The sequence below is a fragment of the Struthio camelus genome, chromosome 29, assembly GCF_040807025.1.
Source record: "Struthio camelus isolate bStrCam1 chromosome 29, bStrCam1.hap1, whole genome shotgun sequence".
NCBI classification, from domain to species: Eukaryota; Metazoa; Chordata; class Aves; order Struthioniformes; family Struthionidae; genus Struthio; species Struthio camelus.
Window position 1 is genome coordinate 1,011,697 of NC_090970.1, and position 25,978 is coordinate 1,037,674.

Consider the following 25,978-nt stretch of genomic DNA (forward strand, 5'->3'; position numbering starts at 1 on the left):
AAGAGAAGATCACCTTCTGCCCAGCCAGTACCCGCACCGACCCCGTGAAGCTCAGGAATTGGAGAAAGGCCTGCAAGGGATTCGTGGCAACATTTCCTAAGGGACCGATTGTGTGGGAGCAGCGACCATGAAGCGGAAGACAGCAGGGCCCCATGGCCCAGGCAGAGCAAGAAGCCTTCCCGCAACTCCAAAGGCCACTTCCTTCCCCAAGGAAGGACTGAACCAAGCCAGCACATCCCCTACACATCAAGGACAACAAGCACTCTCTGGTTTGGGGCCCTGACAGTTTGGGACGTGGGGAAGGACTGAGGCGAGGGCATCTCAGCTGGGGACACCAGCAGAGGCAGCACTCAGCAGCTCTTCCCCCATTAGCTCCCGCCAGCAGGGCTAATGACAACGGCAAGGGGAGGACGGGCCCTTCCCCAGCCTCCAAGGCCCTGCGAAAGCCAAACAGCTGCCACGCTCAGAGCTGCTCTGCCAACACCCTTCAGGCTGCTTCCAGGGCCACAGGTCTCAGGGCCCAGCAAGAGGCACGCAGCACCACCAACGGCCAGGCCACGGCGTGCCGTGTGGGCACAGCCTCTCTCGGAGCCCTCCGAAAGGCAGTTTTTCCGAGCAGAAGCGACCATGGGCAAGGGCCCCAAAACACACCAAGACCCACTCTCCAACCCTTCCGCTTGCTTCTAGTCCTCCAGAGCCTTTCAGCAGGCACTTCCTCTGAACATCCCGTCTTGCCCCGGAGCCTGCTCCCTTCCCACCTCCACAAAGCACAGGGCAAGTGCTCTCCCAGGAGGCGCATCACGCCAGCTCTTGCCTCTCTCTTGTGCCTCACGTGCCCTCAAGGCCCTCACCCCACAGGCCTCCCTACTGAGGGGCCCTTTGGGGCTTCAAGGAAGGAGGACAAAACTCTTTGGCAACACTCCCCCTCTCTCGGGCCATGCTCAGGGAGCTCACCAATGACCACATGGCTGCACACAGACACACTCAGCAGCACCGACAGGGCCAGTGCACCAGCCTTAGACAAGCACACTTCCAACCAGGGAAACGGCACAAGGCTTCCGCTGCTCTCAAGCCTTTGCCTTGCCCTGCCTCAGCAAGGCCGGGGATTTCTCTGCCAAGCAAAGCCTCGAGCCAAGCCAGCAGCTTTCAGCAGTCTGCGTGCCACATGGAAAAGCCAGCGCAGGCTCTGCCTCCACGGTCCCCCCTGGCATGGCCCAGGCAGAACCTTAGAGCACCAGCTAAGCCACCCACTGAAGGAGCTGGGCGTGTGGCAGAGCCAAGCTGGTTTGTCCTCACGCCTGGTGCCAGGAGCTCTCCTCCCAACCAGCACCAGGCAGCAGCCTGCAGCAAGGACCACTTCCCTCTCTTCTCTTAGCAAGCACTTGAGCCCCTAGTGCTCCACTCTTTGGCCCCTGCATTGCTCAGGCCTGCAAGGACACGACCCCATCACGGCGTCAGCAGGGAGCAGTCCGAAAAACAAGAGTGGTCACAATGCAAAGGCTCCAGGACTCGCCCCACCTCCCAAAAAAGGAGTGGCAACTCTCCAAGCGCTCAGGGAGAAAACACCAAGGGGAAAGGGCTTCCAGTGCTCAGCGTCCACAATGCCTGCCCACAAGCCGGCAGGCTGCTTGGAGGACGGCTGTGCTCACCACCACTCCCTTGGCTCCAGAGACTCGCAGCAATGCACCTAGAGCTCCGTGGGGCTCCTCACTCCCACCCAAACCTCAGGCCAACACCACCACCTTCCCCGGCTCAACACCTCACAACACCACACCTCGCACGCTCCTGCCTGCCCAAGGGGGCTCTCTCGCTGCCCTGCTGCAGCACACAAAGCTCACCCTGCAGCAGGACGGTGCAGGAACTTGCTGAGACGGCAGCTGGAAGGAAGAGAGGCCGGGGCTGCGCATCCCTTGCAGGCCACCCTTGCCTTGCCTTCCCTCCTCCAAGGCACTCCTTGTCCAGGGAGATTGGGCACAGGGAGGCATCAGCCCCCCTCCAGAGTCCTCTCCCAAGAACACACCTGCCCCTCTCCCAAGAACACCTCTCCACAAGGCCTTCACTCCTCCAAACACCTTCCAGCACGCTAACGCCCAGCCATGAACGAGCACCTCCCACGACCTCCTGCTCCTTCAGCCAACACTGCTGCAAGACCAAAGCTCTCCCCACAAAAAGCAACCGAGAGGAAAGGAGGGAAAAGCATGCCTCGTACAGCTCTCAGAGCAAGGAGAAGCGCTCCCTGCACTTTTGGGTGGCTCCTGGCTGCAGAGCCTGGCAAGAGCGGAGGAAACTCCAGGCGTGAAGCTGAGCGGGCAGAAGGCAGCCGGCTGCCAGCGTGCCTGGCTCATGGGGCCACCAGGGCAGCCGGGGCCCCAGCAGCCAAGGCACCTGCTCACCTCGCAGCGCTCCCCACCTCCCCAGCCTCATGGCACTCCCCACGCACACCACTGCTCTCTCCACACGCCTCCTCCCGCACCCAGAACCAACACCCTGGGGCCACCGCCTCTCCCCACCACACGCCACCCAACTTCTGGCACACACCTCACCCCCACCCCTCCCCTCACACAGCGTGGACAGCCAGCACGCCCCTCTGCAGCAGGCACACACAGGCCACACCACCACACAGGCCAGCAGCCAGGACACCCTCCACCATGGACCCAAATCACAGCCAGGCCCACTCTCCAGCCCTTCTGTTTCCTTCTAGTCCTCCAAGAGGCAGCAACAAGCACTTCCTCTGAACATCCACTCCCACCTCTGCTCCTGCTCCCTTCCCACCTCCACCAATCCAAGGGCAGAAAGAGCATTCCCATCTTGCAGACAAATCTCGGCCAAACCACACTGTACCGCCCAGCGCAGCTGCTTGGGGCCGGCCAGCACATCTGGATTGCAGGACAGCTCCCCTGGGGCCCAGGCACCTCTGTCCTATGGTCCTAAGCCCGTGGCAGCTCCTGGAGGAGAGCAGCCCCACACGGCCAGGGCCAGCATGGGAACACACCTACACACCCACTCACTCCCACTCCTGCTCTCCTGCTTTGCTCCCGCTGCACTTATAAGTGTCTTTAACCCACGTGCTGGACTGTGATGGGCTGACAGAGACATCCGGCAACCCAACACAACCCTCCTCCTCTTGTCAGCCAGTAGCAGGGCAGCACTGGGGGCGATGCCATGGCAACATTGCAGACACATGACCCAGCAGGCAGCTCCTTCCTCCCACCATCGTTGGTGGTGGGTCTGGTGCCATGCTGAGGGCTGTTACAAGGGGAAGGTTTCATGTCCTCTGTGGGCATTTCCAGCAGGCTCTTGAGATCCCCCTGGGATCTGCTGGACATTGCAGCCTCTGGGAGCCAGGACCCCTTTCCTGCCAGAGCCAGACCCCAAGGGGGGACCCACTTCCAGGGAAACTTGGGCCTGAATTTCCTCCCACCCTACCACCCTAACAGGAGGGGATGGAGCCAGCCCCACAGGAGCCTCGGGGCTCAGGACAGCCCCAGCCCCAGGACCCAGCACTCCTGCCTGCCCCATTGTGCCCTGAGCCAGAGGGGACCCTCCAGCAGGGCTCTTGTGGCCGCCCCCAGCACTGTCCAGACACCCCCACAGCCCAGGTCCCACAACTGTTTTTCCATTTCACAGTCTCTGTGCGACACCTCAGGAAGCAGTTCCTCAATCCCTTACCCTTGGTGGAGAGCTGCCAGAGTGCTGGAAAACAAGTATCCGTGGTCTGGGCTAATGTTCTTGGTCCAGCAGTCTCCATCTCGTTTGGCCCCTTTCCTTCGGCTCGCCTCTCCCTCCAGGGAAAAAGGACTCGCTTCCCCCACAATTCCTCTCCAATGTGTCCCTGCTCTTGTGCCTGTTGGTGAGGAGCCCCAGTGCAGCCCCACTGCCTCCTGTCCTCCCTCCTTGCTGGGGAGCAGCTCTGAAGGGCAGCAGTGGGGAGTGTGTGAGCCGTGCCCTGGCGTCGCAGGGAAGTGAGGGCTCTCCCATGGCACCGGGGAGAGACCTCTCTGTGATGCGGCACATCCCACTGTGACCTCAGCCCGTGTCATCTCAGGGCTCAGTAGGTCACCGCCATGGAGATGGCACAGCCAGGGAGAGAGCAGAGACTTCCCCTCACGTCCTGGAAAGCAGTCACCTGCCTACATCCCCAGTTAGTTTCCAAAACTTGCTAATAAATCCTTCAGGAATGTGACCAGATGGTGACAAAGGCTGTGAAAAATCTAAGATGGGGCACGGCAGAGGTCACTTCTGTGCCCCTGCACCAACAGGTCTCTGCACAGGGCAGACCTGTGTGGGAAGCTGGGGTTTTGGGGCTATGTTTGGGGCTTGTTAAACATGGGATCAAAATCATGTGAGGTCAAACAGCACAAAGGGTGGCCATGGGCTGAGATGCTTTGGTGAGCATCAAGACAGGTTTCTCCCGTGGGTCACTCTTCTTGTCAAAGGAGGATGTAGGACAGGATGGGACAGGACGCAGCCTTCCTCCTTCAGGCACCAAAGCAGGCTCTTTGTTTTGAAAAGGCCTCAGCAAGGTTTCTCAGTCTGCGGTGCTTAGGAGAGAGATGAGATGCCAGAAAAGAGCAACTAGGCCCTTAACACGCATCATCCAGAGGGCTTTATGTGGGACCCTGGTGCTTCCCATGTTCCATAACCATGGGCAAGGCTGGGGAGCAAATCTGGGGCAGTGTTCTCATTTCCCATGAATGTTGCCCGGGCTGAGCCTGGGGAAAGCCATTTCCCACCTCTGGAGCTCAGCTGGTCCTTGGGCTTTTCAGTGTCACCTCAGGGCAGGGCTTCTCCCCTGGCTAGAGTCCCTGGCACCTTGGTTCCCCCCCCCCCCCCCCAGCACCCTGGCTTTCGCGGTGGGCTGTACAGCACCTAGTGCCCTGGATCTCCCACAGTTTTGCTCCTGGGCTTCTCAGGACGTGCCCACACACTGCAGGGCTGCTGTCCAGGCTCCGGTGCACAGCCTGGAAGACAGCGGAATGCCTCAGGACCTGCACCTTGGCTCATTCAGAAGTGTGTGAGGTGACCAGCTCCCAGCTGTGCAGCTACTGGAGTTTGAGAACGTCCCCACAACCAACCTTCCTTGTGTCTGAATAGTCTCAGGGTGACTCTTGCAGAAGGGAGGCTCCATCCCCCTTGAAGACTGTCAGAGAGGTGGCTTTCCAAGTCCCTGCCAAAAGGAAGCCAGACCACAGAGAACAGAGGCAGCAAACAGAGGCAGCAGTTGGTGCAGCAGTGTGTGGGCTCTGCTTAGAACTTTTGAGGACCTTGTTGGAAGTTGTGGGGGGGGGGGCCTTCTGGGGACCCCGAGGAACTAGAGGGTGCTTGCTGTGAACAGGCAAGGAGAGCTAGGCAAGGACAACTACAGGAGACCTTAACTTCTCCTGGGAGCAGCTCTAGCTAGGTGGAGCTGCCGCTAAGGAGCTCTGTTGGTTGCCCCTGAGGAGAGGGAGTTGGGGCCTTTGCTCCTTGATTCGGGTGAGTCAAGCACCCTGTGAGTCAGTGCTAGGCCTATAGAAGAGCCAGGCCTAGAGTGCAGCTCCTGGAGTGCAGTGAAGAGAGGCCGCAGTCTGCACAGCAGGGGGCAAGAAGGCACCTTTGTTTCCAATCGTAGTAGTGTATGCTTGCTCAGATATGGTCATGTCATGCTGGAGAGGACATTCCCCAGTAGCTGCTGGAGTCGCTGCCTCAGCTGTGTCAGAAGCTTGGACGCAGAGAGACCCTCTGCCAGCAGATGCAGCTCTACAGGGGTGAGGGTGCAGGGGGTGCTTGGGGCCTCTTGGTGAGGCCTGGGCTGGCAGTCAGCTCTCCTGCAGCAGGTGTGCTGTTGTGGACAATTTGTGTCATCAGGGGAAGTTCCACCTGAATCTGAGGGAAACCTTCTTGCCTGTGAGAGTGACAGAGCCCTGGCAGAGGTTGCCCAGAGAGATTGTGGAGTCTTCTTGCCTGGAGAGATTCAAAACCCACCTGGACACGATGCTGTGCAATGTGCCCTTCCCACACAGGGCCTCCTCCTCCTCCTCATCTTCCCTGGTGGAGTTTCCTGAAGACCTTGTACTCTGCCATTGGAGGACTCCAGTCATGCAAGTGACCCCACCCCATCTCAGTTATTCCAAGCATGTGGCAGTGCTGTGACAGCTTGGGCATCTCCGTTTGCTCCTGACTGTGCCCCAGGCTGCATATGTCTGCATGTATTTGGAGTTCAGCACCTCAGCTGTGGCATGGACAGAAGATTTGTCACAGGGAAACATGTTCCCAAGGACCTTCTGTAGGCAAAGGCTTTGACTGCAAGGGGTGACATGCTGGCATGGATAGCAGGTGGTCAATGTGACAGTGGAAGGAGGTCCCCACTAACAGAGCAAACCCTGCAGCGCCCAAGGCCAGGGATTAACAGAGCTGACCTGTGCAGGAATGGCAGGAGAGGGGTTTGCTTCCTGAGCTGATTCTGCAGCACCTTGGGGGCCTGTGACAGTGGTGAAGCGATCTCCAGGAAGGAGAAGGTGCCACTAAAGAAGTCCCAGGGCCTGGGCAGCCTGTGATCCAGCCACCCTGAGGATATCACTAGCCCAGTGGCTGTTCACATCATGTGGAAGGGTAAGAAGAGGTTCAGGGGCAGGAGAGCCAGAACGGTTGGAGGGTGCAAAAACATGAGTGGAGACCTCGATGTGATGTGCCTCCCATTTATGGAGCACATGTGGATGTAGACAGGATGGATGTGGCCTAAGGGCCGTGGTGGGATTCAGTTGTGTGGGCACAGGTAGGAAACGTGAGATGCCCTGGGGCACTTGACCAGCAAGCACTGAGAAGGGGCCATGGTTTCCCTGGAGGTGACATGGGGTATGTGCTAGAAGCATGCAGTTGTGCTGCACACCCGAGGCATCCGACATGGTCCTTCCATCCTTTTTCTATGTCATGAAATCAAGTGTCGGCACTGAATGACATGAGCTGTTTGTAACACTGCGATCTGGATATGTCTCAGCTTCCTTGTGAGTGGGTGTCTAGCAGTATTAGGCATCTGGGGTCATTAGAAATGGCCAAAGTAATTCCCCACCTGGCCCCCACCTGATGCTCCAGAAGGATGTGAGTCTCAGGGTGGCTCCATCAGAGCAAGCAGACACTGGCACATGCTTTGGACCACCTCTGTCTCTTCCAATGTCCCCAGGTGTTGGTGTGTGAGCAACTGACTCCCACTCTCCATCTCCAGGGATTACAGCGGGAGCTTAGACAAGGAGCTCCCATGCAGACATCTCTGTTGGGCACACTTCAGCCTGGAGAAGGGGAATCCCACCTCCTGTCTGTTTGTGGAGTTTACAGGAGGGATCTGAATGCCACTGCAGCCCCGGGGCTTCTAAACTGGCAGGAGATGCCCAGATGGACTCATCTGAATGAAAACCTGAACCATGGGAGAATGAACTCCCTTCTTGCCCCTCTCTAGGAGTCCTGCCTAGGCAAGAGGCAGGAAGAGGGGCTTCCAGAGTGGGATGTTTCCCCCTCTAGCATGTGACCATCCTCTCATATTGTAATGCTGGAATCAGTCTTCCTTCATTGTTCAGAGAGGGACCATTGGTGATTATTTTAGTCTACTTCAGGGAACATTTCCCAGGAGGAGGGAGCCCGAGGGACAGAGAACTTCTGCCTTTAATTGGGCCACTGTTGCTGAAGGGGTCCAGGCTCGTGAGATGGAAGGAGGTCATGGCACCGTGGCAGCAGTGCCCATGTGTCCAGCTGTGTGCAGGAGCAGCTCCTCTGCCAAGAGCAGCAGGGCTGTGGGCACTGCCTGCTGCTGCTGAGAGGAGCTGAGAGAAGGCAGAGAGAAGTGAAGGGCAGTGTGGAGTGGGAGGACGGCTGACAGTTCACTGTGGAAGACTGTCCCAGCTCTTGACACAGTAAGTCTCTGGCTGAAGGACAACGCTACTGAGGCTCCTGGAGGGGGTCCTCTGAACCCAGCTCACCCCATGACAAGCTTTTTAAAGATCACTCTCGCGGATTTTCCAGTGTATGGGAGGAGAAGATGCTTTAGAGCAGAGATTCCCTGGCTCACCGTCACAGGGACCCAGCATCCTGCTACCTTCTGCCAAGGAAGGCTGCAGGGCTGTGAAGCCGAGACATGCACACAAGTCTGCCCAGGGCTGTGATTCAGAGCAGTGTCCCTGCCCTGCAGAGGAAGGTGAAAAAACAGGCTGCTTGAAATGGAAGGAGCTTTCCTTCCAGGGCTTTCTGTTTCCTGATTTGGGCAGGGAGAAAAAAGGAAAGAGTTTTCTGGTTTGGAAGGACCTGGGACTCACAAACCTTCACCCTCAGAGATCAGGAGGTCTGTGAGAAAGCTCAGCAAACACTCTTCAACCGCATCTCAACCTCCAGCAGCACCAGCATCACCTTTATGGGCTTCCTCAGGGTTTATGTGACCTGCTCCTTAGGACCTGCAAGGACAGAGATTCCCCTGCCCAGGTCCCAGACCTGGAAGATTTCTGTAGGGCAGAACTGAGTACACAGCAGGTAGGTTGGGGTCTGTGATCACTGAGAGGGAAAAGATGTTGGGACAGAGAAAGCTCCCAGCAGGGATAGCTGCAGGCAGCCGAGATGGGCAGGGACTGAGAAGGAACTGCTAGCAGAATCATCATGGGGGGATGGACCTGGGCAAGTCATGGTCAGTCCCTCCAACACAAGCATCTTCTTCTGAGCAAGCCTCCCCGATCTCCTCTCCCACCCAGCAGAGTCTCTGCCCTGACAGCGAAGGGGTCCAGGGCACAAGCTGCCTCCTCCAAAGCCAGACCTCCAGCAGAGGAGAGGGACATCTCTCCTGCCACGGGTTCATTTTGTGCTGCTGGACAAAGGGGCTGAGACCGCCTGCCTTGCAGTGTCGCTGTCTTCAAGGTGGCATGCCCAGCTAGGTAAGGTGAAGGTTTTTGTGAGTGCCCGTCTGTCTCTCTGCTTGCCTCCCTCGGCAGCAGGATCATGGTGTTGCTCCTGGTTTCCCCTCCTCTCCATGCTGCTCCTCCTCTTCTCTCAGGTTGTCTGGGGTTACTGGGTGTTCAGCTGCACTTCAGACACCTCCCCGCCAGTAGTGCAACAGGGGGATCTGCAGGGCTGTGAGGTTGCCCCAGCCCTCTTCTCACCTGTGCACCTACAGGAAACGCAGCCTGTGGGGTTGGGCAATGAGCTGGCTCTCCCTGAAGGAGAGCCCGTCTTTAGGACATCCAACAGTTTCCCTGTGGTGTCCTGCCAAGCTTTGAGCTGCCCTCCAGGTGGTCACCGCTGCCTCATAGCATCTCTGTGCTTTTGGAGAGACAAATGAAGAGGTGCAGGGTATGGAGATGGTGGTGGGAGGCTGTAGGTGGGCAGCTGAAGAGAGTCCTAAGTGTCCTTGGCCAGAAGGGGAGTGTGGAGAGCTCCCTGAGGGGCCCAGGGAAAGGGGGAGGAGTTTGGAGATCTGCCCTTTGAAAGTGCACTCCTCTGCTCTCAGCAGGGGCTGGTTTCTTGTTAGGGAAACATATGAGTATGATCATTCTCCAGGTGAAAGAGGTGCGACTGCGAGACAGATGGGAATGAGGCTAGTACACAGACTAGCTGTCCTCACTCGGTACCAGGGGACAATGAATCCGATCCTCCTAGGACTGAGGTAGAAATGCCAAGGATTTCTACCTTTGAGGAACACTGCCCAGGACACACCAAAGAAAATAAACTCTAAAATCCTAAAAACTCCTTTCCTCAACCCCCTGTCTTTAGAAATTGGAGTGAAGATGCTGAAAAAAGCCCTTCTGCATGAGCAGTGGGTTTCACCTGAGAGAAACTGTGAATTTCAGAGCTAGGCGCTCCTGTGCCCACAGTCCCACTACTGTACAGCAGGATTGATTGCTGTGGAGCCGATCGGCCGAGGTCCCTGCTGCTCACAGCAGCACACTCAGCCACTGCAAAGTGGTGTAGAAGCAAGGGAGAGAGCACAGAGATCGCCTCCGTAAAGAGAGAGGCAAAGTAGGGGGTTGTATGCCAAGTGGGACGTTCTGGGAGGCAGTTTGCTTGCAAAGTCTCTCTTAACTTCTCCATGTCTCTTCTTTCTTGGACAGTCACCCCATACCCAGAGGGAGTAAAATGACCAACAACAGCTCCCTCAATGGGTTCTTCCTCCTGGCGTTTGCGGACACACGGGAGCTGCAGCTCTTGCACTTCTCGCTCTTCCTGGGCACCTACCTGGCTGCCCTCCTGGCCAACGGCCTCATCATCACAGCCGTAGCCTGCCACCACCGCCTCCACACCCCCATGTACTTCTTCCTCCTCCACCTCGCCCTCCTCGACCTGGCCTCCATCTCCACCACTGTCCCCAAATCCATGGCCAATTCCCTGAGGGACACCAGGGCCATTTTCTACTCAGCATGTGCTGCCCAGGTCTTTCATTTTATCTTTCTCATGTCAACTGAATATTTTCTCCTCACAGTCATGGCCTACGACCGCTACGTTGCCATCTGCAGACCCCTGCACTACGGGACCCTCATGGACAGCAGAGCTTGCATCAAGATGGCAGCAGCCGCCTGGGCCACTGGTTTTCTCCATGCTCTCCTGCACACTGCCAACACATTTTCCATACCTCTCTGCCAAGGCAATGTCATGGACCAGCTCTTCTGTGAGGTTCCCCAACTCCTCAAGCTCTCCTGCTCACAATCCTACCTCCGGGAAGTGGGGCTTATTGTGGTTGGTCTTTTTTTATTTTTTGTCTGTTTCATTTTCATTGTGCTGTCCTACGTGCAGATCTTCACAGCTGTGCTGAGGCTGCCCTCTGAGCAGGGAAGGCACAAAGCCTTCTCCATGTGCCTCCCTCACCTGGCCGTGGTCTCCCTCTTTGTCAGCACTGTCATGTTTGCCTACCTGAAGCCCCCCTCCATGTCCTCCCCAGCTCTGGATCTGGTGGTGGCTGTTGTGTACGCGGTGGTGCCTCCAGCAGTGAACCCCCTCCTCTACAGCATGAGGAAGAAGGAGCTCAAGGAGGCCCTGAGGAAACTGATTCAGCTGGTTCTAGTTCAGCAGCACTAAAGCTGCCCATTTCTCTTCACAAGCAATGTCCGTTTTGTCTCAGGCAACTGCTGTGCTTTGTTTTGTCTATGATAGTCAAGTTTTTACACAAATGTTTGAATTCCTCCCACCTCTCCAGAGGCACAAACCCTGTCTGTCTGACCCAGAGGCCTTCTGTAAATCTACCGTCATTATATCAGAACTGGTCTCCCATTTAGCATCCCTATAATAAAAGGAGATCTCCTGAACACTGTGCCTGAATTTTGGGCTCTTCTTCCACAGCTGGCCCCAAGAATGTTCTCAAGGAATTGCACTTAAAAGGGCCCTGTTGCCATGCCTGGGTTTTGCATGGGCTAAGGGACAGCAGCTGGTAGAGTGACGTGTGAGGGAGCGAGGTCCGGATTCAGGTGTCACTTGTGGTTGGCCCAGGGCCCCTGGGGAGGATGAGTCACCAAGGGGTATCTGCTGGGACTGCCCCACATATCAATGGGTGGGTGACAGATGCCCATCCCTCTGGAAGGGAATATGGGAGCCAGCAGAAGAGCACAGGGGAACCTCAGGGGCCGTGTGTGCACTGCAGTCTCAGGAGAAGGAGAGGGCTGGGTCTAATGACACCTCTGAACACATGCTGAGCAGTGTGAGAAGCCCTGTGATTGCTCCAAGCATCCTGCACAGCCACAGACCCTGGGGAGGGGCTGGTCAGGTGCAATGATGCTGGTCCAGCTGGGTCTGTCCTGAGCAGCTCGGCCAATGGGTAGTCACCCCATGGTCCCATAGCCTGCTGGTCCTGCAGGGCAGCACCACCAGCCCTGGGGCTGGTGGGGCAGCTGAGCCCCCTTTCTGCCCCACAGAGCTGCTGTGGCCTTGCGAGGGGCTGGGGCTGTGGAGCGAGTGCCCAGAGCTCTGCAGCCCCCTACAGCGGGCACTGCTGCTGGGCCAGCGCCAGGCTGGGAGGACCTGGAGGGAGCAGGAGAGAAGAGCCCAGGTTGTTGCCTGCGTTGCCTGCCCACCCTGGGGAAGCTGCCCCAGGCCCATCGTCCCGCAGCAGCCCCTCGCGTCACCCCTCCCAGCGCTGGCTGCTCCCCCAGCGGTGGGGTGGTGCATGGCCAGCTGCGTCCTCCTGCAGCTCTGCGCATCCCCACGGAGGGGACAAGGCCAGCCTTGCACGGCCTCTCTCCTGCAGCGGACCGCGGCAGGTCCCGGAGCACGGCTGTCTGCTGAGCCCCGCGTGGGGCACAGCCTGGGCTGGGCAGGGGCTGGCTGCCCCCATCCCCAAGTCTCTGGGGGATCATTTAATGGTTATTTAATAGTACTCCAGCCCTTGCCATGTGCGAGGGGTCTGGTTCCAGCTCCAGCTGAGCTCTGGCTTTCCTCGCTCCAGCCCTGCTTGCCCGGACAAGGTCTCGGGGCTCCCCCCGGGCAGCCCCTGCCCCTGCCCCCATCTGGGCACGTCCCCTCCAGCCCCCGGAGCACTCGTGCTGCTGCCGGGGCAGAGCTGGAGGATCCCATGCAGCGGCTCCTCCGGGAGATGCCCAGGCAAAAGCTGGCCCCAGCCCCAGCCCCAGCCCCAGCGGCAGCGGGGCCCAGGGCAGCTGCCTTCTGCCCACCCACCCTGGCGCTGCCAGCCCCACCGCAGCCCGCTCCTCACCGGCTCCAGCACAGCCCTGCTGGCAGCTGGAGCTGCCTCAGGCCCCGGGGCCGTCTGGCACCAGCAGCCTTTGACCTGGCCACAGCAGCAGCGGTGCCGGCAGCAGGGCAGGAGCAGGGGACTTGGGGCGAAGACCCCTGCCCTCGGCTGCACGGCCGGGGCACTGGCCGGGCGATGCCTTTGTGGGTGGCCGGGCTCCAGGTTCGGGGTGGACGGCAGCTCGAGGGTGGGAGCGCCGGGATGTGGATGGGGTTCCAGTGCAGCCGGGAGTGTGGGGAAGGCAAGTGGGCAGAGCCAGGCACACACAGGTGCCAAGGCCACGGGTGGAAAGGGCAGTGTGGGGCTGGTGAAGGCCCTCCCTCTCCTTCTCCTCCCTGTGGGGAAGAGAGTCCCCAGGCCATGCTGCACTCCACTTTGACTCATAGGAGGGGAGCACAGGTCAGAGGGGAAGAGGCATTCAGAGCCTCTTGAGGTGCGTGACAGAGTTTTCCAAAGCCCAGGGCTGAGCCAGGGACCTTTGCATCTTCCTCCTGACGCTCTGCCAGCTGGACTCGTGTGCCAGGAGGCCTCCACAGAATGACTGAACCAGTTCATAGGCGTTTTGCTCTTGTAAGGTAATCCAGCAGGCTCCATACACTAGACAGGTTTTGGTGGTTGTATAGGTGTCCCTACTCCTTATGAAGGAGCTTTCAATTGTGGTGGTGAACAGGTATGTAACAAAGTTTACTGAATTGATAAATGGTAATGATAATAACTATAATAATATTGATAACAATGTAATATAACCACAAGGTAGTAACTTATTTACGATGGTATACCTGCAGCTTCAGTATAAAAGTAAACAGAAATAGTTATATAGTCAAACATACACATGCACACACAGAGGTTTGAGTTCAGAAGACACTCAACGAATACGCACGAAAGTGGTAAGGTGGTTGTGGGGGACAGGGTTAAACAGGCCGCTCCCGGAGTGGGGAGCGCCGCTTCCAGGTCCAGGCACCTGTATCCTAAGCAGGCCACCCTCAACAGAGGGTGCCACCACCCAGGTGAAGTTCTTCATCTCCAAGGAGGCCAAGTGGGGGGAGAATGTGCTGCCTCGTGGCCAGAGGCCCTACGATCAAGCAGGCCACACCAGAAAGGGTGTGCTGCTTCGCCCTTCCAGGGTTAACTCGTGTCCGCGGGTAAATGAGGATCCTGAAGCTCTGACCTGGCATCCCAGGTCGGGAGGGGTGGGGAGGGAGTGTGGTGAGTCCCTGAAGCCCGGCGTTGGTGGTGGGCCTCCTCCTCTGGCCGTCCCACAGCCTCCGGTGGAGCCGTCTTCAGTCGAGGAATATGCCCTTGGCTTCTTCAGGTCTTGAGAAAGATCACCCAGGTTTCTTCCTCCCCGATGCCATTCTTTGTGATTTCAGCTTGTCTTCTTTCTCCTGGGTCACCCACAAGGAAAAGTGCCCCCCCCACCAGTGTAGGGGCGCATGGCTCTTTATAGGTGGACCACTCTATGACCACAGGCATCAAGACACTGCCACTGGCCACACTTTGTTCGGATCCGCGTTCCTATTGGTGCGTTTTGGATTCTTCATTAGCATGTGGACCCATTGCTGACTAGCGCCTAGGCCTGTCACCTTTCTAGAATGTTCCCTTTGATAGACAATCACTCCCCACCAATGATTTGATAACATAAGGGGAGACACAAGGGTTAACTAACTAAGGGTCACACAAAGGACAGTATGAGTGACAGAACACACAAATTACAAATACAACCTTTTTAGAAGATTTAAAATATAACTTTCAATCTATTAAGGGTCCTACTATGAGAGTGATACAGCTATGATGTTGATAGTGAGGTCATCTCTTTTAAAAGAACCTCAGTGGCTGGCATTGGGAAGGAGCCATTCTGAGGACAAGAAGCACATCACACCACCACTCATCCCAGCCAAGACGAGATACAGGTAGGAGGATGGGGAGAGACAGGGAAGGGGGACACATCTACACTGTTGATTGTGAGGTCCCACCCATGTGCCTGCTCCTTGCCCATCACTGGCAGAGACAGGAGTGACCTCACAGTCACCTTCACAGTCATGTGCCACCAACTGGCCTTGGAGATTTTGGGACCACCAGCCTGTCAGAATCCAGTACCCTCATCATCATCTTCCAAGCCCTGGTGCCTGCTGTTGGCATGCCAACTGCCTGGATGGACATGATCCAGCTAGGTGCCAGCTGCCATCCAATCAGGTACTAAGGCAGAGGTGATCTCACAATCAAAATCCAACCCAAGGGCCTGCTGCTGACCTATCAGGCACTCAGGCTCTATTGATCTCACAGAGTTTCCAACCAATGTATTTGCTCCTGGCCCATCACCTGCAGATACAGAAGGGACCTCACAGTCACCTGCATGGTCCTGGGTCTCCTAAGGCCCTACAAGCTTCTGTGACACAATCCTCCCCTAAAATACAGCCATGATACAATAGATGTTTGCCCTGTCATTCAGAAGGACCTTGGCAGGCTGGAGACATGGACAGAGGGGAACCTCAGGAAGTTCCACAAAGGGAAATGCAGTGTCTTGAACCTAAGGAAGAATAACCCCATGCACCAGGACACGCTAGGTGCCAAGTGGCTGGAAAGCAGCTTGGCAGAGAAGGGCCTGGGGGTCCAGGTAGACAACATGAAGCAGCAGGAGCCAGACAAGTGTCCTGGTGGCAAAGGTCACCCCGGTTTCCTGAGCTGCAGTGGGAAGAGCATTGCAGCAGGGCGAGGGCTCTGTGCCTGCAGGCTCTGGGTCAGCAGGCTCTGCGCCTGCTGTCTAACCACATTCTCAGGCAGAAGTGACCTCACAAACACCTGCCTTAGGCCTGAGCCAAAGGCTCACCTCTCAGCTGCTCACACAGAAGTCACCTCACAATCATCCACCAAGCCAAGGGGCCTACTGCTGGCCCTCCAGCTTCTCTCATGCACGTGACCAGCTATGTGCCTGCTGCTCTCCAGTCAGGTCTTAAGGCAGAGGGGGCTTCACAACCAACATCCAAGCCTTGTGCCTGCTGCTGGCCTATCACCTGCAAAGACAGGAGACACCACCAAATCAGCAGCCTAGCCCTGTGCCTGTGGGTAGCCTATTGGGTACTCAGGCAGCAGTGACCTCACCACGAGCATCCAAGCAAATGAGCTGCTGCCACATCCAATCCATGGGCCTCCTAATGGTCTACCAGGTGCTTGCACAGACGTGACCTCACAGCCACTTTCCCAGCAATGTGCCTGCTGCTGGCCCATCACCTGCAGAGACAGAAGGGACATCACGTTCATCTTTACAGCCATGTGCCTCCTACCATCCAAGGAGCTTCTGAGAAACAATGGCTCTCACCACAATGTCCCCTCCGGTTAGACTTTTTGCCTACCAGCTGACCCTTTACCAGTAACCTCACAGTCTCTTCCAAGCCCACCTGCCTGCAGGAGGTCTGCTGTGTTGAGGGGGATAATGGCTCCCCTTGTGTGGGTGGCCACACTCCTCCTAACGCAGCCCGTGGTCATCTGGCCTTCTTCACAATGAGTGTGCCCCACTGGCTCATATGGTATTTCTCACAGTGCCCACATCCTGCTCCTCAGGGTCACACTGCAGCTGGTAAGGTTCCAACCTGCCCTGATGCATGGGAGTTACCCTTCCCCAGGGGCAGGACTTGCCCCTTCTCCATGTAAAACTTTATGAGGTTCCTGTTCCCCAAGTTTCTAAAGGTCCCCTAGACTCAAGCTCTCTTGTGTCAGCTGTTACTGTGTGTGTGTGTGCAGATGGCTCCCCCTGACTTGCGGTGCCTCTGAGAAGATTACAGCATGAGGAATCAGTCAGGGGGGAATCAGTCTGCTGCCTTTCGGGAACTGTGAGCCCTGGAGCCCTGGAACCATCTCGAGGGCGCACAGGGGACAGAGAAAGTCACGTCTTCAGCTGGGCCTCTGCTCCTGAGCTGGGCCTGGCTCCTGGGACTGCCGGAGCCCAGGGCAACCTGGCAGGCGCTGCAGAGAGACAGCTCTGTCCAGGTGCAGCTCCTTTGAATGGAGCAGCAAGACTCAGGGCACTGCCTGCAGGGGCCAGGAGGAGATGAGCGACTCAGAAGTTAAAGGCAGTTGGGAGCGGGAGGATGGCTGAGAGCTCACTGCAGGGAGGAACCTTCACAGCCCCTAACACAGTAAGTCTCTGGCTGCAGGGCACCGCTGCTGTGGTTCCCGGAGGGTTCTTCTGCAGCTGGCACCTTCCACAGCTGAGAGCGTCTGTCCGGGTGGCTCTCCCAGCTTCTGCTGTTTGGAGCAGGAGGTGCTTGAGAGCAGGGATGCGCTGCCACATGGTCAGAGGGACAGGGCATGAGGGCTACCTGCTTGCAGGGACAGGGCATGAGGGCTACCTGCTTGCAGGGACAGGGCATGAGGGCTACCTGCTTGCAGGGCTGGTGCAGGGCTGTGAAGCCAGGGAGTGCCCCCAGGTGTGCGCAGGGCTGTAATTCAAAGCAGAGCCCTGCACCCCAGGGTGCTGTGTGCCCGGGGCAGTGACTCTGCTGCCTGCGTGGGTCAGCCCTCAGCCTGCCCGGGGAGCTCCCCACAGCACTGTGGGGAGAAGGTCTGGGTGGAAGGAGCGACCCCCTTCAGAGCAGGTTCATTCTGCTATCGAGAGGGTGCTGTGTGGGTCAGGGCTGCTCTCAGCTCCAGCTCACCCCCATGGTATTTCCAAGGGACCTTTGCAGGAGGTCACTCATGGCAGGGGTTGCCTTGAAGATCAGGAGCTTTCCTGAGTCTCTGCTTTCCGATTCCTGCTTTCTGCAGGTGGGAGGGTTGGAAAAGGAGCTGCCAGGTTTGGACAACAGACTGACATTCCTAGACTTGACAGAGAGAGATCAAGAGGTCTGCGAGGAACCTCCGAAAACTCTTTCCCCACTCTGCATGGGGTCTGTGAGCGCTGACAAGGAGAAGACGAGGGATAGAGAAGCAGCTCCCATTTCCCAGGAGGAAAAGCTCTGAGCAGGGAAGATCTGATCAGTGAAAGAGAGGAAGCTAGAAACGTGAATGCTGTGGGAGGGGGAATGTGGAGACCTCCCTGTTAACCTCTTCCGTGCAGACGTGTTCCTCTAAAGGAAGCCCCTCTGTGTCTCCTCTCCCACCCAGCAGAGCCTCTGCCCTCCAGGCCAGGGGGTGCAGGGCATGAGCCTCCTCCTCAGCAGCCTGACCTCCAGCGGAGCTTTGTTTCTCACTGCGGGACAAAGGGGCTGAGAGTGACTGTCCTGCTCTGGTTGCTGTCTGGGAGGTGGTGAGCACAGCTGTGTGAGCTGAAGGCTTTCCTGAGAGCCCGTCTGTGTCTTGCTCCTTGCTTTCCTTGTGGTCGGAGCGTCACAGTAGTCCTCACAGTTTCCTCACCTCTTTGTGCTGCTCTGGTTCTTGCTCTCACGCTCTCTGGGGTTAAGGAGGGGGTTCAGCTGCAGCGGAGGCAGGAACTTCCCACTCCCCTGACAGTGCCTGAAGAAAGAGTGCAGAGGGTGAACTGATGTGAGGGCAGGGTCCATGTCAGTGGGGCAGAGAGGTTGAGGAAGGGTTGGGTCAGCCCCTGCCTTCACTGCACTGTTTCTCTCCCATGCTGGAGTGGGATCTGGTGCGACTGGTTCAGATACAGGCAGCTCCGATCAAGAGGACAAGGTTGGGAGAGATGCGTCCCCCGCAGGGACCTTCTCTTCCAGACACAGCTGGCATGAGCGCTGTATTCATCTCTCCCAATGAGCAAAACAGAATATTCCCCTTGCTTCCCAGACCACATCCCCACCACTCAGCTCAGGGTGCCCAGGGCTGACTCCTCTGTAGCCCATGGGCAGAGGCCCCTGCTCTGCACCGCACACTCAGCCCAAAGCAGAGGTGAGGGAAGGGAGCAGAACAAGGTAAAGGAGAGAGGCAATGTGGGGGTTGCTCTGAGGAGGGCAATGGGTTTGGCTCAGAGAAGCCTGTGCTAACTTGTCAATGCCTGTTCCTCCTTGGACAGTGTCCTGAAGCAAGGCAGAGCAAATGTCCAACAGCAGCTCTCCCAATGAGTTCCTCCTCCTGACATTCGCGGACATGCGGGAGCTGCAGCTCTTGCACTTCTCGCTCTTCCTGGGCATCTACCTGGCTGCCCTCCTGGCCAACGGCCTCATCATCACAGCCGTAGCCTGCCACCACCGTCTCCACACACCCATGTACTTCTTCCTCCTCCACCTCGCCCTCCTCGACCTGGCCTCCATCTCCACCACTGTCCCCAAATCCATGGCCAATTCCCTGAGGGACACCAGGACCATTTCCTATGCAGGATGTGCTGCCCAGCTCTTTTTCTTTTCCCTTTCGGTTGGAACTGAGTGTTCCCTTCTCACAGTCATGGCCTACGACCGCTACGTTGCCATCTGCAGACCCCTGCACTACGGGACCCTCCTGGGCACCACAGCTTGTGTCAGGATGGCAGCAGCTGCCTGGGCCAGTGGTTTTGTCAGTGCTCTGCTGCACACTGCTAACATATTTTCCATGCCACTCTGCCAAGGCAATGTCCTGGACCAGTTCTTCTGTGAGATTCCCCAGATCCTCAAGCTCTCCTGCTCACATTCCTACCTCAGGGAAATTGGGCTTATTGTGGTTACTGCCTGTTTAATATTTGGGTGTTTTGTTTTCATTGTGCTGTCCTACGTGCAGATCTTCAGAGCTGTGCTGAGGATGCCCTCTGAGCAGGGTCGGCACAAAGCCTTCTCCATGTGCCTCCCGCACCTGGCTGTGGTCTCTCTGTACATGACCACTGGCTTGTTTGGCTACCTGAAGCCTCCCTCTATCTCCTGTGCAGCTCTGGATGTGGTGCTGGCCGTTGTGTACTCGGTGGTGCCTCCAGCAGTGAACCCCCTCCTCTACAGCATGAGGAACAAGGAGCTCCAGGAGGTACTGAGGAAACGGATTCAGCTGGTTCTAGTTCAGCAGCACTAAGCTGCCCATTCCGTTTCATAAGGGGCTTCTGATTTCTCTCAAACAACTGTTATGCTTTGCGCATTGTCTCTGTGATAATCATGTTTGTACAGAAGGGTCTGAATTCCTTCCACTTCTTCAGCAGTACAAACCCAGTCAATCTGACCCAGAGGCCTTTTGTAACTCTCCCTATGACTGTGTCAGAGCTACTTTCTCTCTAACAAAAGAGGGTTTCCTCAGTGTAGTGCTTGAAGGTGGGGCTCTCCTTCCAAAGCGAGAGTCAACACTGTGCTTGAGGACTTTCACCCTGAGAGACCCTGTTGCTTTTCTGGGGCTCTCTGTGTTCTTAGGACGATGAGCTGAAGGGGTGATATGTTAGGAAAAGAGGGCTGGATTCAGCTGTCACTTGTGGGTGCCCAGGGCTCCTGGAGGTGGTGGATGGTCAAGGGGTGTCTCCTATCTGACAAGGCTGGAGATGGATGCCTGTCCTTCACAAAGGCAATATGGAGCCCCCAGGAGAGCCCAGGGCATCTCCAAGGGCACCATGTGCCCTGGGGTGGGCAGTGAATGGAGCTTCGCAAAGTCAACCGGAGTCACCCATACCTAAAGGGCAAAACCAATGAATATGCAGGTGAGTGAGAGCTCTGCAATCCCACTATAGTCAGTGAGGATCTCGCAAGCACAGGAAGGGAGCCTGGAGAGTCCTTCATGTCACCTTCAATGAAAAAACATGGGACCTATCTCAGGACACACCTGAACACAGCCTGAGCCATTAGAAATCGCCTGTGACTGCTCAGAGCATCGTTCATGGCCACAGACCCCTCGGTGGGGGTTGTCAGGTGCAATGATGCCTGTCCAGCTGGGTCTACTTCCCACCGTGACAACCCCAGCCAGTGTGCAGTCACCCCATGGCCCCGTGGCCCCACAGCCCACTCCCTCTGCACAGCAGCACCGCCAGCCCAGGGCCCTGTGGGGAGCCCAGGGAAGGGTCCAGGAAGGGCCGGGCAGGCCAGCCTGGACACACTGAGGTGGGGAAAGGCTCTGCGGGGAGCAGGGAGGTCCGTGGAGAAGAGGAAAGGAGCAATTGTGCACTGGCAAGGAGGCATAAAGGAGGAAGAGGAACGTGTTTCTCTGTGTGTCCAGGAAGGGCAGGGTGCTGTGCCCCTGGGGCAGCAGGAGCGGCCGGAGGAGCCCCAGGGCAGGGGGCCTTGGGGTGTCGTGGAGAGAGGGGCTGGCCCGGGGGGCTGCAGGCAGCCTGGGGGTAGGGGATGTCCTGGACACCAGAAGGAGGGACCCAGAGTGACCCTGTGGCCTGCCTCCTGGTGCCACTGGGGCCAGTTCCAGCTGGGAGGCTGGTGGGGCAGCAGACACACATCCCCCCTACCCTGGTCGCCCACCCCAGGTTTCAGGGTGCGTCCGGTTTGCTGCTCTGTCCTGCTGGGCTCAGTGCCTGTATGGAGGGGAACGGCCGGCCCTGCCCGGCCTCTCTCCCAGCCCCGACCCCGGCAGACCCCGGGCCATGGCTTTGCGCTGACCCCCGCATGGGACACGGCCGGGGCTGGGCAGGGTCTGGGTGCTGGGGGAGGGTGCCAGAGCAGGAGGGCTGTGGGGGGACGGGGCACCGAGGGCTGTGGTGGGGACAGTGCCAGGGGGACATGTCCCCAGCCCTGAACACACCCTGCCCTGGCCGGTGCCTGCACAGTGGGGCCATGGGGCCGTGCGCAGGTGCAGGGATGGGGTGCGACTGGGAGCCCCGATGCTCCTCACGGCTCCCCTGCAAAAGAGAAACCACCAGGAGAGCTCTCCCAGCCCTGCCCCACGAGCTCTTGTCCCTGCCCCAGCCACGGCAGAGCAGAGGCCGAGCACCAAGAGGCCCCTCAGGCAAAGCTGGGCCGGCCTCGGGGAGCAGGTCCTGAGCACTGGGACAGGCAGAGCGCCCTCCTCCTATGTCCCTGTCCTGCTGGGAGGGTGGCACCGGGCACCAGGGCAGTGGCCTGTTTCTGCCTGGGGTCAGTGCGGGCCTTTCACATGTGAGATGAACGTGGTGACCTCTGCTCTGCAGAAACACTGTCCATGACCCCTTGCTGCAGCCCCCACTGCTCCCTGCCCTTCCTCTGCTGACCATGCCACCACCCCCGTGCTGCCCCATCTCCCCTCTCCCCAAACCGCAGGGACCAGCGGTGTGGTAGGAGCTGGCACCGCCCCACAGCTGCTCTCCAGTCCCAGCCCTCCACACCTTCCCCCCAAACATGACATCCACCTTCCAGAAGGACAAGAAAGAGCCTCTGGGAAAGGACAGACTGCTCCTTGTCACCTCAACCCCTGCGAAGCAAATCTTCCTGGGAGTGATTTCCAGCCCCATTAAGGGACTGGGATCAGCCAGCATGAAGTCATGGAGGGCGACTTGTACCTGGCCCACCAGATTACCTCCTGTGATGGGATGACTGGCTTTGGGGACAAGGGGAGTGCTGTGCATAGCTTGTGTATAGCTTGAATGGAGGAAGGCCTTTGACATGGTCTTCCCTAGCACCTTTGTCGCCAAAGTGGGCAGATATGTGCAATGGAGGAGTAAGCAATGGAGGAGTAAGCACTGGAGTATGCAGGAGATTAGCTGGAGGCCACCTGGCTCCAAAGATGGAGAACAGTGGTGCAAAGTCCAATGGACTAATGGCTACCAGTGATGTTCTTCAGAGGCCAGTACTGGAGCCAATGCTGTTTGCCTTGATGAGTGATGCAGAGGATGGGATGGAGTGATGGGATGCTGTGGTGAATTATCTCCCCTCCCCACCATAGGAACATACTAGAAGACGAACGGCCAATCATCGTGCTCTATCTATAACCTGGAGCGGGTCCCCACTACTTTCCTTTTAAGTTGATTGGGCATCCCAGATGAGGTGGTCTGGGCTGTCGACCAAAGGAACCTTCTGGGAGGCTGGCAAGGCAGCGGGTATGCAAATGGCCGGATTGAAAGTGCATGTTTTGATTGGTCAGGTTACCCAGGTCACTAATCACCCAGGTCACCCAGGTTACCAGTCACCCAGGTCCTGGGTGACTACACACTGGATTAGTCTAGTCATAAAAAACCCCACATGTGTGCGTGCTGGAGATCTACAGCTTGAACTCACGAAGGCAGGTGGACACTCGCTGAAGATCGGCGTGCCCGGGGATCCTCCACAAGCCCTGCACCCCTACCCCTTCCCATTGGGTAGGAGCACTGCACTGCGCGAACCTACAATTAGATGTCACCCCGTCCAGAGGGTCTTCCAGGAGGCCTCTAACTGAGTACTGCTTCTTCCAGCAAGAGCCGTGTGTCCCAGTCCCACTAGGGAGCTGCTGCTCCATCCCCGGGATCAGAGAATACCCCGTCCGGAGGGATAATTGCAGCAGGCCCTGCACGCAGGTGCCACTTCTTCCCTCTGGGGCTATTGCCCCCCAGCCGTGTCCATTGTCGGTTCAGCTCTAGCCGCAGCCGTCTAGTAGCTTGGGCATCAATCCCCTTCCACGACCTTGTTCCCCTTTCTAAAGGTTTTGTGTCTTTCTTGTTGCTGCACACTTTGATTTGAAATAATGTTGTTACTGTTAATTTTCCTTTCTGTACCAGTATATAAATATTGTGTGTGGCTGTATATATACATATATATATATATATATATATATATATGTATGTATGTATATACACACACATATATATATAGTTGCTGTTATTAGAGGAGGAATAAAGTTTGTTTACTGTTAAGTGTTGTGTGCGCTGGCTCTTGTAAACCCCCTCACACCTCAAGAAGACAACCCCCAGGTCAGCTAAAGAATCTCTGAGTGGCACATACGGCTATCCAACATGCCCTTTTCGTGGTGCACGTGCACTACTGGCATGGGCCGCAACAACAGCATAACTCCGACACGACCCAAGGACAAGGCCCTGCAGCCCCTCCAGCACCTCCTGCTGCCCCGGGGACAGAGGCACCTGCCCCGAGCTGGTGCCCAGAGAAACCTGTTTCTCGTTCTCACTTTCTGTCTCTGCCTGCTGCCCTGCTTTTCTCCTGGGACATTTCTGCTCCCCAGAGAGCCTTTCCCCAGGTCACTGTGTCCGTGCTGGCCTGGCTGTTCTTGCATCCCCTCCCCTGTGCTTCCTGCAGGGCCCCAGGCTGGCGGTGCTGCTCTGCAGGGTGAGTAGGCTGTGGGGCCGTGGGGCCATCAGGTGACTCCTGACTTGGCCCTGGCAGAGCTGGTCAGGGTGGGAAGCAAACCCCATTGGACAGGGATCGTCACCACTGACTGGTGCCATTACACTGCTGCCATGTGTCTGTGCTCATCGATGGTGCTCAGAGTGACGCCCGGGGCATTGGTCAAGGCAGGAGATGTCTCAGAGAGAGAATCACTCTCCTGTCCCCCTTCCCTACACCTCCTGGGTCCCCACTGCCTCTCTGGGCACTGCAGAGCCCTCGTTTCCCCAAGCATACCCGGATCTAGTGCTTTGCCTTCTGGTTATTCCACCATGGACCATCCCTCACTTTGTGAGGCTCCACTCACTGCCCACCCCATGGAAACACCATGTTACAAGAGCACTGAGGCCATCTACGCACATGAGAGCAGAGCAGGACAGGGTGGAAATGAGGAGAGCAACCCTGACAAGAGCAATTCCTGCTGCTGTTGGTGGACATGTCGGCAGGAAGTCTGCAGCCTCCACTCGAAGGCAGCAGTGAGGAAATGTGCGCTGTGGTAGTGGGAAGATGGTCCTGCGCAGCAGAGGGTCTGTTGCCAGAGGCTTTGTCCAGACCCTCCTCCCCTCCATTCCTGCTCCACTGTGAGTGTTGGAGCTCTGTAGAGGGAAGGGACCTGCCCACGGTGACACCCAGCTGCCACCCTTGCAGGAGAGGTGTAGAAGATCACACCTGGAAGAAGACCGCAGCTGGGGAGCTGAGCTCTCCTAATGCACATGGGACCCAAGGTCTCACCCTGTCTGTACTTGTCTGAGTCTGACTCTGTGCCCCTGAGCTCCCTTGGCATCACAAAAGAGACCTCACAAAGAGAAACTCCCCCTTATTGCCCTGGGGGCATCCGAGGGAGCTCAGACTAGCAGGCTCTGAGGTTCCCCCATCTCTGGGGGATGAAGGGGGAAGCCTGGCTTCCTGCTTCATCATGGCCTCTGGGTTATATTCAAATGAGAGACTTCTGAGGAGAATTGGCATGAACCAAAACTCTTCATTCTTTTTTGCAATAATGGATCAGAGAAGGAAAAAAAAAAAGAATGACATGAGCCTTGATGCCAGATGCCCTGGGAATGAGGAGGAGATGCACATGGGACAGTTACTGGTGCTGACACTGTACCCATTGAAAGAGTTTCCTCAGTGCATCCTTGAGCAACTTGTTCCTCATGCTGTAGAGGAGGGGGTTCACTGCTGGAGGCACCACCGAGTACAGAACAGCCAGCACCACATCCAGAGCTGGGGAGGACATGGAGGGGGGTTTCAGGGAGGCAAAAAATGAGGTGCTGACAAAGAGGGAAACCACAGCCAGGTGAGGGGGGCACATGGAGAAGGCTTTGTGCCTTCCCTGCTCAGAGGGCATCCTCAGCACAACTGTGAAGATCTGCACGTAGGACAGCACAATGAAAACGAAACACCCAAACATTAAACAGACACTAACCACAATAAGCCCCACTTCCCGGAGGTAGGAGTGTGAGCAGGAGAGCTTGAGGATCTGGGGAACCTCACAGAAGAACTGGTCCAGGACATTGCCTTGGCAGAGAGGAATGGAAAATGTGTTGGCAGTGTGCAGGAGAGCATTGAGGAAAGCACTGGCCCAGGCAGCTGCTGCCATCGTGACACAAGCTCTGCTGTCCATGAGGGTCCCATAGTGCAGAGGTCTGCAGATGGCAACGTAGCGGTCATAGGCCATGACTGTGAGGAGAGAATACTTGGCTGAAAATAAGAAGACAAAGAAAAAGAGCTGGGCAGCACATCCTGCATAGGAAATGGTCCTGGTGTCCCTCAGGGAGTTGGCCATGGATTTGGGGACAGTGGTGGAGATGGAGGCCAGGTCGAGGAGGGCGAGGTGGAGGAGGAAGAAGTACATGGGGGTGTGGAGGCGGTGGTGGCAGGCTACGGCGGTGATGATGAGGCCGTTGGCCAGGAGGGCAGCCAGGTAGATTCCCAGGAAGAGTGAGAAGTGCAAGAGCTGCAGCTCCCGTGTGTCTGCAAAGGCCAGGAGGAGGAACTCATTGAGGGAGCTGCTGTTGGACACTTTGCTCTCTCCGGACATGGAGGACTGTCCTAGGAAAAAGACAGTGATAACTTAGGACACACTTCTCTGAGCAAAGCTTTCCCATAACCTCCCCCAAACACACACACATTGCCTCCTCCCATCCCAGCAGCACCGTCACTGAGCTCCGTG

At 57.2% G+C, this 25,978-nt stretch overlaps 1 protein-coding gene across 1 annotated transcript; it reads left to right on the forward strand.

The window, feature by feature from the left end:
- Positions 1-10,086: 10,086 nt before the first annotated feature.
- Positions 10,087-19,609, forward strand: LOC138062710 (olfactory receptor 14J1-like). The gene is made up of 2 exons (XM_068921720.1): positions 10,087-10,591; positions 19,179-19,609. The coding sequence occupies exons 1-2, from the start codon at positions 10,087-10,089 to the stop codon at positions 19,607-19,609; spliced, it is 936 nt and encodes a 311-aa protein (XP_068777821.1).
- Positions 19,610-25,978: the final 6,369 nt, after the last annotated feature.